Below are 12,763 nucleotides of genomic sequence, written 5' to 3'. Positions count from 1 at the left end.
CTTTACAAAAGAGAAGTGTAGGATACTTCTCTTGTTGCCTTATTTGTATTAGACTTTATTAAATGTATTTATATTATCATTTGGTACAGCCGGGCCGGAGCAGGAGGGGATAGAAAGAGAAAAAAAAGGAAGACGGGGAAATTGTGGGGACAAGAGGGGAATTAGACAGAGAGACAAAAACGACAACAGCAAACACAACAACAACAATAGAGCAACATCAGCAAATACGATATGTACAAATATGATGGTAAGAGTGAAAGAAGCAATTAGCTAAATAAATAATACAGAAATGACAATGAGCATTATTACACAACAAATGTAGCAATACAAATACCAATAGAAATAGCGCTATTGATAATGATCAATACCAATAATTTACCTTTATTATCAACAATACAGTTGTTCAAATGCAACAATACATATAGGTGATGATAACTAGAGATACAAAAGAATGTAGAAAAATGGAGGGGAAGAAAGATAAGCAACCTATATTAACCTTGTAGATTGTTATAGAAACATTAGGTTAAGCTTTGTCAGTGTGCCATGTGTTACCCAGTTTACCCTAGGGCAACAACGTTAATATACAAACCCCGTTTCCATATGGGTTGGGAAATTGTGATACATGTAAATATAAACGGAATACAATGATTTGCAAATCCTTTTCAACCCATATTCAATTGAATGCACTACAAAGACAAGATATTTGATGTTCAAACTCATAAACTTTTTTTTTTTTTTGCAAATAATAATTAACTTAGAATTTCATGACTGCAACATGTGCCAAAGTAGTTGGGAAAGGGCATGTTCACCACTGTGTTACATAGCCTTTCATTTTAACAACACTCAGTAAACGTTTGGGAACTGAGGAGACACATTTTTTTAGCTTCTCAGGTGGAATTATTTCCCATTATTGCTTGATGTACAGTTTAAGTTGTTCAACAGTCCGGGGGTCTCTGTTGTGGTATTTTAGGATTCATAATGCGCCACACGTTTTCAATGGGAGACAGGTCTGGACTACAGGCAGGCCAGTCTAGTACCCGCACTCTTTTACTATGAAGCCACGTTGATGTAACACGTGGCTTGGCATTGTCTTGCTGAAATGAGCAGGGGTGTCCATGGTAACGTTGCTTGGGTGGCAACATATGTTGCTCCAAAACCTGTATGTACCTTTCAGCATTAATGGCGCCTTCACAGATGTGTAAGTTACTCATGTCTTGAGCACTAATACACCCCCATACCATCACAGATGCTGGCTTTTCAACTTTGCGCCTATAACAATCCGGATGGTTCTTTTCCTCTTTGGTCCGGAAGACACGACGTCCACAGTTTCCAAAAACAATTTGAAATGTGGACTTGTCAGACCACAGAACACTTTTCCACTTTGTATCAGTCCATCTTAGATGAGCTCAGGCCCAACGAAGCCAATGACGTTTCTGGGTGTTGTTGATAAACGGTTTTCGCCTTGCATAGGAGAGTTTTAACTTACACTTACAGATGTAGCGACCAACTGTAGTTACTGACAGTGGGTTTCTGAAGTGTTCCTGAGCCCATGTGGTGATATCCTTTACACACTGATGTCGCTTGTTGATGCAGTACAGCCTGAGGGATCGAAGGTCACGGGCTTAGCTGCTTACGTGCAGCGATTTCTCCAGATTCTCTGAACCCTTTGATTATATTACAAACCGTAGATGGTGAAATCCCTAAATTCCTTGCAATAGCTGGTCGAGAAAGGTTTTTCTTAAACTGTTCAACAATTTGCTCACGCATTTGTTGACAAAGTGGTGGGCCTCGCCCCATCCTTGTTTGTGAATGACTGGGTATAAAAGTAGATTCCATGAAATGCTCAATCATGGCACCCACCTGTTCCCAATTTGCCTGTTCACCTGTGGGATGTTCCAAATAAGTGTTTGATGAGCATTCCTCAACTTTATCAGTATTTATTGCCACCTTTCCCAACTTCTTTGTCACGTGTTGCTGGCATCAAATTCTAAAGTTAATGATTATTTGCAAAAAAAAAAAGTTTTATCAGTTTGAACATCAAATATGTTGTCTTTGTAGCATATTCAACTGAATATGGGTTGAAAAGGATTTGCAAATCATTGTATTCCGTTTATATTTACATCTAAGACAATTTCCCAACTCATATGGAAACGGGGTTTGTATGTTTGATGAAACGTGATTATGTGCATGAGCGTATGTATGTATATGTACTTGTATATGTACAGTATGTGTATATGTATGTTTGTACAGTGAATGTCTGGTGGATGTACGAACTTTGAGTATGTAGGTATGTAGTATATTTGTGTATGTATGTGGGAGCGTAGGTACGTATGTATGTATGCATGAATAACTGTGTTTATGTGCGTATATGTGTATTTGTATGTACAATATATTTGACTCCCAGTGTGTGTGTGAGCCAGAGTACGGCCCCAGCCACCCAGAGAGCCCAACCCACAAACAGCAGGTGTGGTGCCCAGGGAACCAGGGACCACCGGCCCCACGCAGCCAGGCCGGCCAGCGACAGAAACCCCAGAGCTAGGCCCACAATTCCGCCCGTAGGAGCCAGCGGCAGGCTGCAGACAGATGCATCCGGCAGAGGACAAGGCACGAGAGAAGCAGGGGACAGCCAGACCTCAAGCCAGCGAGAGACCACACCCCACACGGGCAGAAAGGCGGGACGCCCAGTCCGGGGGGCCCAAAGACTTCCCGCAACCGGACGGGAAGACCGCCCCCGCCCCACCAGCAACAGGGCCCCCACGAGCCAACCCCCCACCCCCGGAGAGCACGGCGCGGCCCGCCACCCCCACCCAAGCCGACTGCAGCAGGACCGCCCAGCTTGGGGCCACGGGAACCACCCGCAGGGACCCCAACAATGGAGATGGAACAACCAGCAACCACCCTGTCGAGTTTCCCCCCTCAGGGAGGGGGTAAAATAAATAACTAACATTAATAAAATATATTAAAAAATAAATACATCAATAAATCAATTAAAAAATAAATAATAATAATAATAATTATATATATATTTTTTTAAATTAATAAAAAAAATAAAAATAATAATTAAAAGAAGATCACAGACATGCTGACACACGAGGTCACTACCCCAGCAGTTGGCCGACTCGCAGCATCTCGGAATACCTTGCAGCACCAAGCCACTACAATAGATGCGGGGACTAGACCCAGCAGGCTCCAACCAAGACGGGCACTCGGAAGGGATGGTCGGTGGGACCCAGGAGCTCCAGACACGCAGTCCGGATGCAGTAGCCTGAGGTGCCAACCCCCGCCCGACAAGCAGGCCCAGAGCGTACCCCCAGAAATATATATATATATATATATATATATATATATATATATATATATATATATATATATATATATAATTAGGGGTGTAACGGTACACAAAAATGTCGGTTCGGTACGTACCTCGGTTTAGAGGTCACGGTTCGGTTCATTTTCGGTTCAGTAAGAAAACAACAAAATACGGCGGCACGGCAGGGCGCAAGGGCAGCCCAGGCCCACACCCGACAAGCCAACCAACACGACAATAAACGAGCATGAAGTCGGCAAGTTCGTCAGCCCCGACAACCACCATGTGCACGCACGGCCACCAGCCACAACATCAGCCACCCCCCTGCACCAGACCCAGCAGCCACGGGCGCCCACACCACAAACAAACGGCAGTAGAAACAGCAGCTGCAATACCCCCAGACAGCCAGCACCCCTCGATCAAATCAAAGTGATCGAAAAAACTGCGAAAGGGCAACCACACGCCAACAGGATCACAGAGACCAGCCCACGCCAGCCCACCAGTCAGCCCAAACGGCAACAAGCAAACAAGAGACCCCACCACCCCAAACCAAACCCGCACAAACACACCACCGCCCAAACAACCGAGACACAGCATCTAGACCAGACATGGGGGCCGCGCCTCCACCGCATCAAGTCACCACCACAGACCCCACAGCGCAAGGTCGGGCCACACGGGCACGGAACCCACCCAACAGGAAGCGAGACCCGCGCGACGCCACACACAAATAAATAATACAATTTTAAAAATAATTAACAAAAATAAATATATATATATATATATATATATATATATATATATATATATATATCATAAAAATAATACATAATAAATTAATAAAAGCCTCACACCCTCAGCGAGGTCTCTGCCCGGTAGTGGCAGGCCACCAGACCGCAGTCCCCGCAACCCGCGCCGGCCGAGGAGGCAATGAGGGGTGCGCCGTACTCCTGAACCCCAACCCCCACATGCATGTGTACAAGGCCCCCAGAGTGTCTACTGTGTAGTTAAAATTAGGAGGTCAGCCATTACAGCCGACCTCCAGTCCCTATTGATGTGTGTACTGTAGTGTGAGTGAGATATGTATGCTTGTGGGAACTAATAATTTGATTAAAATTGGGGGACATCAAGGTCATGGTGGGTCCCAACCAAGCCGAGACCCCCAAAATCGGGAGGTTTGGCAAGTATGACGCTGTCAAGCGCCATTCATATAAAACTTGCGGGCCGCACTAACATTAAATTTTCATATTAAGGTGCGGGCCGCAAAATAACGTCTCGCGGGCCGCAATTAGCCCGCGGGCCACGTGTCTGAGACCCCTGGTCTACTAAGACATTGACTCTAATGATACCAAGTATATAAGCTGTATATAGGCGATACTACAATGATTACATTATTATTATTTTTTTTTTACTATAACAAAATCTTTTGTTGTTTTTTATTATTTATAAACCCAGGAAATATGTCCCTGGACACAGGAGAACTTTAATTATGGACAATGTAGGATGCTGTAACTACTTGGTATTGGATTGATACCAAAATGTATAGTATCACCCAAAACTTATGTAAAGTATCCAACCAATAGAAGAATGAATGCTTAATCCATTTTAACAGAAGTGTAGATATAACATGTAAAATGACACAATATTTAATAAATAATAACAATAATAAATTTGACTGCATACATCAGCAGTCAAATTAAAAGTGTTTGTTTGCTAACTTACTACTGAAGAAGAAGTTGTCTAGTATGTTCACTGTTATTTAATGCCAAAATTGTTCTTTGGTTCCATAAAAAAACGTATGTTTACTGTATCATGAGATATTATGTAAAAAATTAAGCTAATAATGACATTTTCTTGTGGTCCCCTTAATTTTAAAAAGTATCAAAATAAAGCGGTACCAAAATATTGGTATTCGGACAATCCTATAAGGTAACTATTTAGCTCCCCAGAAAACAGGGACAAAACCCAAAACCAGTGAAGTTGGCACGTTGTGTAAATCGTAAATAAAAACAGAATACAATGATTTGCAAATCCTTTTCAACCTATATCCAATTGAATAGCCTGCAAAGACAAGATACTTAACGTTCGAACTGGTAAACTTTGTTATTTATTGGAAATATTAGCTCATTTGGAATTTGATGCCTGCAACATGTTTCAAAAAAGCTGCTCATCAAACACTTATTTGGAACATCCCACAGGTCGACAGGTTAATGATTGGGTATAAAAGCAGCTTCCATGAAATGCTCAGTCATTCACAAACAAGGATGGGGCGAGGGTCACCACTTTGAACAAATGCATAAGCAAATTGTCGATCAGTTTAAGAACAACATTTCTCAACCAGCTATTGCAAGGAATTTAGGGATTTCACCATCTACGATTCATAATATCATCAAAAGGTTCAAAGAATCTGGATAAATCACTGTACAAGGCCCAAAACCAACATTGAATGCCTGTGACCTTCGATCCCTCAGGCGGTACTACATCAAAAAGCGACATCGGTGTGTAAAGGATATCACCACATGGGCTCAGGAACACTTCAGAAAAACACTGTCAGTAACTTCAGTTTGTCGCTACATCTGTAAGTGCAAGTTAAAACTCTACTATGCAAAGCGAAAGCCATTTATCAACAACACCCAGAATGGCCACAGGCTTTGCTGAGCCCAACCTCATCTAAGATGGATTGATGCAAAGTGTAAAAGTGTTCTGTGGTCTGACGGGTCCACATTTCCAAATTGTTTTTAGAAACTGTGGACGTCGTGTCCTCTGGACCAGTGGTCCCCATCCTTTTTGTAACTGCGGACCGGTCAACGCTTGAAAATTTGTCATCTTTCTCTTATGCAGAGAAAGATGAACGTTTAGCTAAACACCTGGAAACATCCACTGTGTTCACTGGCACATCAAACAGAATACAGAATGATTTGATAGAAGCAGTAGATGATGTGATCAGAAATGACATTAAAAGGAGATTAATGCAACCAGATTTGTCAGAGTGGAGGTGGACCTCAATTGAGAAAGAAAGACTTTTAAAACTCAAAGAAAAAGAGAAAAAGGAGGACTTCTACAACAAAGTCATAGAGATCTTCATCCAGAAGGAAAGGCGAATGGGCTTCATTTACTAGTAAAGGTAAGATATACTGTCTAGTGCAGGGGTCCCCAAACTACGACCCGCGGGCAGAATACGGCCTGCGGGGAGTCTCAAGTTTTTTATTTTATTTGTCCGACCGCTTCTATGTTAGCTACCTCTCTTTGTTTATAATGGGACCCATTACCTCCCTGCTTGACACTCAGCATCAAGGGTTGGAATTAGGGGTTAAATCTAGGGATGATACTCGAAACCGGTTTTCCCGGTTGTTCGATAAGAAAAGAACCGAGTCCTCGGACTCGAATCCCTTTTTGAGAACCGGTACCCGTTATCGAGACCACTATAGTAAAGAAAAAGAGTTGGTTTTTTATTCGAATCCCTCGGAACGAATCCCGTCCCGACCAGAAATGCCCCGTGTGACATCACAAGAAATGGCGTCACGTAGCTCAGTCATTAGGCGCAGATAGCGAAAGCAGGAAAAAAATGGACGGGAAAAAGCGCTCCAAGGTGTAATAAAGTTCAAAACAAAAGGTATAATCCAATGAATAACTTTACTGAGAGATTTGAGCAGGGTACAAACACATGACGAACACTTTTACGACCAACCGGAAACATAGCAACCAGGCTAGCAACGCACCTCCTTTACGGCAGCTTTCGCAACGTTCTTAAAGCAACCGCAGCACATACATATATGACATTTCCCTTTTTTAACTTTTGTTTTTCTTTCCTTGTAAACAAAACAAAATCACACTGTATATGTGTTGTCTATCTAATTATAAATAATGCAGACGAGGCGTGTTGGCTGAGTTCTTGACGTTTACTTCCACAGCGTGCTCATAACATAACCTCATTCTTAGCTGCCGGGTGACGATATGCAACAACACTTTTCGGGGCTACCGCGCATGCTCGTCACTCCCGTTGCATGCTGGGTAGTGTAGTTGTTATATTCCCTAGCTCATAACATCTTTCCCCCTATACAGAAATAATGTTAACTCAATAAAGTGTATTTCTTTTTTTAGCTTTAACTTTTCATTTTTTAGCATTGTAACCACATTTGCAAACAACTTTTCTCTTCATAGAATGTTCTTTTTTGAGTTCTTGACGTTTACTTTCACAGCGTGCTCATAACCTCATTCTTACGTGACAACATGCAACACTTTTCGGGGCTACCGCGCATGCTCGTCACTCCCGTTGCATGTTGGGTAGTGAGTTGCTATATTCCTAGCTCATAACATCACATCTTTCCCCCTATAAAGAAATAATGTTAACTCAATAAAGTGTATTTCTTTTTTTAGCTTTAACTTTTCATTTTTTAGCATTGTAACCACATTTGCAAACAACTTTTCTCATAGAATGTTCTTTCAATAAAGAAATAAAGTGCAAAAATGTTAAAGCATCATAAGAAACAGTTATGTCAAATAGCAGCAGAATTGCACTTTTTGGAGAGCTGTATTATTTTCAGTTTTGTGCCCAAGGGACTGATTTTATTTAACACTATATTATTATTTATACACCTATAGTGATCACAGAGACAGGTTGTTTTTGTGTTACTGTATATATTTGTTTTTCTTAAAAATCCCACTTAATGTACTTTGGGTAACAACAGTCAATATTTATTTATTTTATTTTATTTTTTTAGGGGGGTAACAGTCAATATTTATTTATTTATTAGATTTTATTTTTTTCTTATATAATAAAAGTGAGTTTTTGTTAAACCAAATATTGTGTGCCTTTTTTCCCATATACAACAACCTATCTGGACTCGATAAGAGAATCGATAAGGAATCGGTTCGATTAGAGGATTCGATAATAGGATTCGATAATAGGCTCGAACTCGATAATTTCTTATCAAACATCATCCCAAGTTAAATCACCAAAAATGATTCCCGGGCGTGGCCACCGCTGCTGCTCACTGCTCCCCTCACCTCCCAGGGGGTGATCAAGGGTGATGGGTCAAATGCAGAGAATAATTTCGCCACACATAGTGTGTGTGTGTGTGTGTGTGACAATCATGGGTACTTTAACTTTAACTTTAATGTCTATTTTCTGCCGGATCTACTCTCTATTTTATGCTGCCCTTTTTTTTGCTGCAGCTGTTACATATACTGTACATCAAAGGTGTCCAACTCATTTTAGCTCCGGGGCCGCACGGAAGGAAATCTGTGCACACGCAGGCCGGACTATTAAAATAATGGCATTAAAACTACAAAACAAAGACAACTTCACATTGTTTTCTTTGGCCAAAAATAGAACAAACACATTCTAAAAATATTACAATTATAAAAAAAGTATAGAAAAAAAGTTTAGATCAGTGGTCCCCAAACTATGGCTCGCGGGCTGAATATGGCCCGTCAGCATCCAAAATCTGGTTTGCGGGGAGTCTCAAGTTTTTTTTTGTCCTTCTTAATCTATTTTCTACCGATTGTTACTCTTGGGGTCTCCTAGCCGCTCAGGCAAATCATATTGTCTAAAATGCATTTTCCCATCGATAACGTGACATCGCGCTCGCGCCGCAGTGTCGGGCGAGCGTGCGGCAAGTGCACACTCTTTTAGTCAATTAGTGCATGAGGTATAAGTATATATATATATATATATATATATATATATATATATATATATATATATATATATATATATATATATATATATATATATATATATATATATATATATATATATATACATATACACACACATGCACACACACAGCCCAGCCCAGCCCCCAGCCAAATCTTTTTTTTTAAATGCAGCCCCGAGTCAAAAAGTATGGGGACCCCTGGTGCAGTGTCTGCTCTGCAGTTGCTGTGTTAATTGTGTGCTAAGTGTGTTGAAATGTTTTATTCTAGCATCATACTGTGTGTTTTTGTGATTTTGAGCCGGTGCCATTGCATCATACTGTCATGTTTGTGAATCTGACTTGTGAGTCAGTGACTTAGCATCCTACTGTATGTTTGTAAATCTGACTTGTGAGTCAGTGACTTAGCATCATACTGTACGTTTGTAAATCTGACTAGTGGGTCAGTGCCTCCCCAATCTCAAACCTCACTGCACGTCACTGGTATGCACTGACCTGATCACTGAACGTATAACAACCTGCTCCGAATTTTCAGGTAGCATCTGTCGTTAAGGTAAAGGAGCATCAATGGTCAAAATAAATTGTGTGATTATTGCAATAATGCTTTGTGATTAATTGCATGCATTAAGTTTTACAGTTCTATTAAAATATATAAACAGTAATTTTTATTTAAGGCCTTAAAATGTTTAAAATGCTCGTAAAATCTCATAAAAAGTCTTGAATATGATTTTGAAAGGTCTTAATCTATTTACGTGTGTTTAAAAAAAACATGCATAAACTTCAGTCTTGCTTTTAAATGTTTTGATTTTTGAGAATTCTATAACGTAACTACAAAACCAAACTAAAGTAGGCTACCTGTGCTGCCTCGTCAGAATTAATTGCGTGCAGCGGTGTGTGGTTACAATTTAGCATAGCAGTGGAGAAAACTTAACAAAAACCCACATCAAAGCAAATACTTTCCATAAGATAGGTAAGTGCAACTTCAACCATTTGAACGATCAATTCAATGTATGTTTGTTGCCGGTAGATGGAAACGTATACAGTGTTTAGGACCCAGATGTGAAGCCATCGAGGAGGGAAACGTTTGTAAACATTGTGGTGAAAGTGAATGAAATGTAAAAGTCAAAAATCCAGGATAAGTCCGTGACAAAAGGTGCTGAAACCCCACAAACACTTGCACAATATGCAAAGTTCAACTTGACCCCCTAAAAGAGTCTTATGTGGGTAAAGTGGCACCAATTGCCGATATTTTTATTAGTGGACTCATATGTATATTTTTTTTTTTTCAAGATTGCTCCGTTGTAGTGCCTGCTGTTGGCAGGAGCTCTGTGCTCTTGTGTCATCCTTTTGTGTTCCTGGTGTTTCCTTCTTGTTTTCATACGTGTTTTTTGTTTGCCTTTTGGTTCGGGACCCTTTGGAACTGTGTGACAAGGGGTGGCACTTTTGTGACTTTTGCGGTGCTTTTTTGTGAACTCCTGGATCTGCCTCCCGAGAGCCTTTTTGCCATGGAGATCAGCTGCAGGGTCTCTGCCACACCAGAGTTCATTTGGAGAGACTGGAGGAGATGCGGATGAACCCCCTGGACCCCCTCTGCAGGGGCCCAGGCTTAAACTTTTTTTTTTTTTTTCTCACCCCAGCCCCAACATTTACCTGTTTTGTAAGGGGCGCCGGAAGTTGGCAGACCCGTCAGCAATCCTGTTCTGTCTCCCTGTAATGTTTGTCTGATCTTGAATGGGATTGTGTTGAAAATCTGAATTTCCCCTCGGGGATTAAAAAAGTATTTCTGATTCTGATTCTGATACTATTACATACAGTAAGCACAGACTAACTTCTCTGTGGTAATAGCGTACTCACAGCAGTAAATATAATTTTTATAATTTATTCCAATAATTTCAGGTCAGTTTCTCATGCCTAATCTTTTCTCCAAGTTTAAACAGCAACTGACATTAAAAGCTATAAAATTGTCTGTTTAGTGTTTAAACTCAGTTTATGAGGTGAGGAAAGCAAGAAAGATTAGCGAATGTCATATTGACATGCTTCAATAAAGCATATGTTTTCTAAAAAGTCACAGAAAGGGATGGCATGGCTCGGTTGGTAGAGCAGCCATGGCAGCAACTCGAAGGTTCTAGGTTCAATTTCCGCTTCCACCATCCTAGTCACTGCCGTTGTGTTTTTGGGCAAAACACTTCACCCACCTGCTCCCAGTGCCACCCACACTGGGTAAATGTAGCTTAAATATATAGATAATGGGTTCCACTAAGTAAAGCATATTTAGTCACTAGAGAAAATGTGCTATATAATTCACTTCATTTCATATTATTCACATCCAAATTATGTTTGAGGCTTGCAAGCCATAATTGCTTTCTTTCTCTTTAGACAATCGCTCTGTCTTCACTCTGTTTTTCACAACTTTGTGCAGATACAGTAGTACTGTAGATGTGTTTATCTGTTTGCTCAATTTAGTTTTAGCAGAGATGCTAACAGTCCCTTTCACATAAAATATATTGTTGTGCTTTCCTCTACCATTGCTGACGTTCTAGTTGTCGTTACATGAAAATACTTAATATGAAGCTCACTGCAGCTTTTGCAAGAAAACAGTTATGTGGCCATTCATCCATCCCAAATCTAAAAAATGGCTGTTATGATGTTAGCTAATAATTGTTCAATTAGTTTACAATAGAGAGGCTTCTGGTGTATTTAGTTAGTTTAACCACTTTGTTTTCCAATGTGAAAGAGCAGTGAATGGATTCATATACTTACAATTAATTTGGGCCGTCTGATTTTCTTTGATGTATTTGTATTATTTTGTCTGGAGGGTTGTGAAATGGTATTCTTTATTGTGGTCTTAAAAATGTCTTAAATTTGACTTGTTGAAACCTGCAGAGACCCTGGTAAAGCATCTCCCCCGTTAAGATATTATTTTAACTTCCTTGGCTGGTGTTATGACTCATTCTGCTTCCGTATGATGCAGACTAGCAGTACTATGCTCAAACTGTTTCACCAAGTCGGCCTCACACTCACTCATGTTTTTTGATTATTTATTTCTGTAATTCAATGAATATCATCTGCTTCTTCTTCTCAGCATAGGAAGAAATGCCACTTATTGATGGTTACGTTATTATATATAGCACTTGTGTAAAAAGTAGGGCTGTCAAAGTTAACGCAAAAATAACACATTGACTATAAATCCTTTTAACAGCAATTTTTTTTTGACACGCGATTAAAGCACACCTGTGCTTTTTGACCCTTGGGACGTTGCATAGCGCGGGAAAATGTGGCTTTGTTCACTATTTGATGATGAGCCACAAGCGGTAAAATAGCAAGCAGAAATGGACAAAAAAAAGGGTACATTATGGAAACACGAAGTCCAAAGCCATAGCAAGTTCTCAAGACAAGACTAAATTATTTTTGTCTATTTGTGTCGGCCACGCAATGAGGTGGCGACTTGTCCAGGATGTACCCTGTTTTATGGCTGAGTGCAGCTGGGAAAGGCTCCAGCCTCCCCACGACCCTTGAGAGGGACAAACCGTAAAAAAAATAAGATGGAAGGATGGACCGCCGTTAGACGTCGCAGTCGAGCAACAACCTGCAGCCGAGCTTGCATTCAGAGAGATAGGTTGAGCTCCACTTTTGTGTTAAGATTACTTTAATGCATTAATATCATAAAATGAAGATTGTTACTGTAACTGTTTTAGTAAGGCATAAAAGATCAGCAGAAAGGAAAGACGGTGGGCTTTCACACCCTCAAGACACTCTTCTCAAACCAATCACAAACTTCCGGCTTCAGAAAAAATAGAGCCAT

General features: G+C 40.5%; 1 protein-coding gene across 1 annotated transcript in view; it reads left to right on the top strand.

Moving 5' to 3' along the window:
* Positions 1 to 3,915: 3,915 nt before the first annotated feature.
* LOC133645928 (uncharacterized) overlaps positions 3,916 to 12,763 on the top strand; it is a 46,276-nt gene continuing 37,428 nt past the window's right edge. Inside the window, exons 1-2 of the mRNA XM_062040857.1 lie at positions 3,916 to 3,970; positions 6,146 to 6,422. Of these exons, the coding sequence (XP_061896841.1) occupies positions 3,916 to 3,970; positions 6,146 to 6,422 (332 nt within the window). The remainder of the gene's footprint in view (positions 3,971 to 6,145; positions 6,423 to 12,763) is intronic.

Source organism: Entelurus aequoreus, linkage group LG03 (assembly GCF_033978785.1).
Source record: "Entelurus aequoreus isolate RoL-2023_Sb linkage group LG03, RoL_Eaeq_v1.1, whole genome shotgun sequence".
In the NCBI taxonomy this organism is placed as follows: Eukaryota; Metazoa; Chordata; class Actinopteri; order Syngnathiformes; family Syngnathidae; genus Entelurus; species Entelurus aequoreus.
Note: the sequence above shows the minus strand (reverse complement) of the source record. Positions and strands in the feature narration are given on the sequence as shown.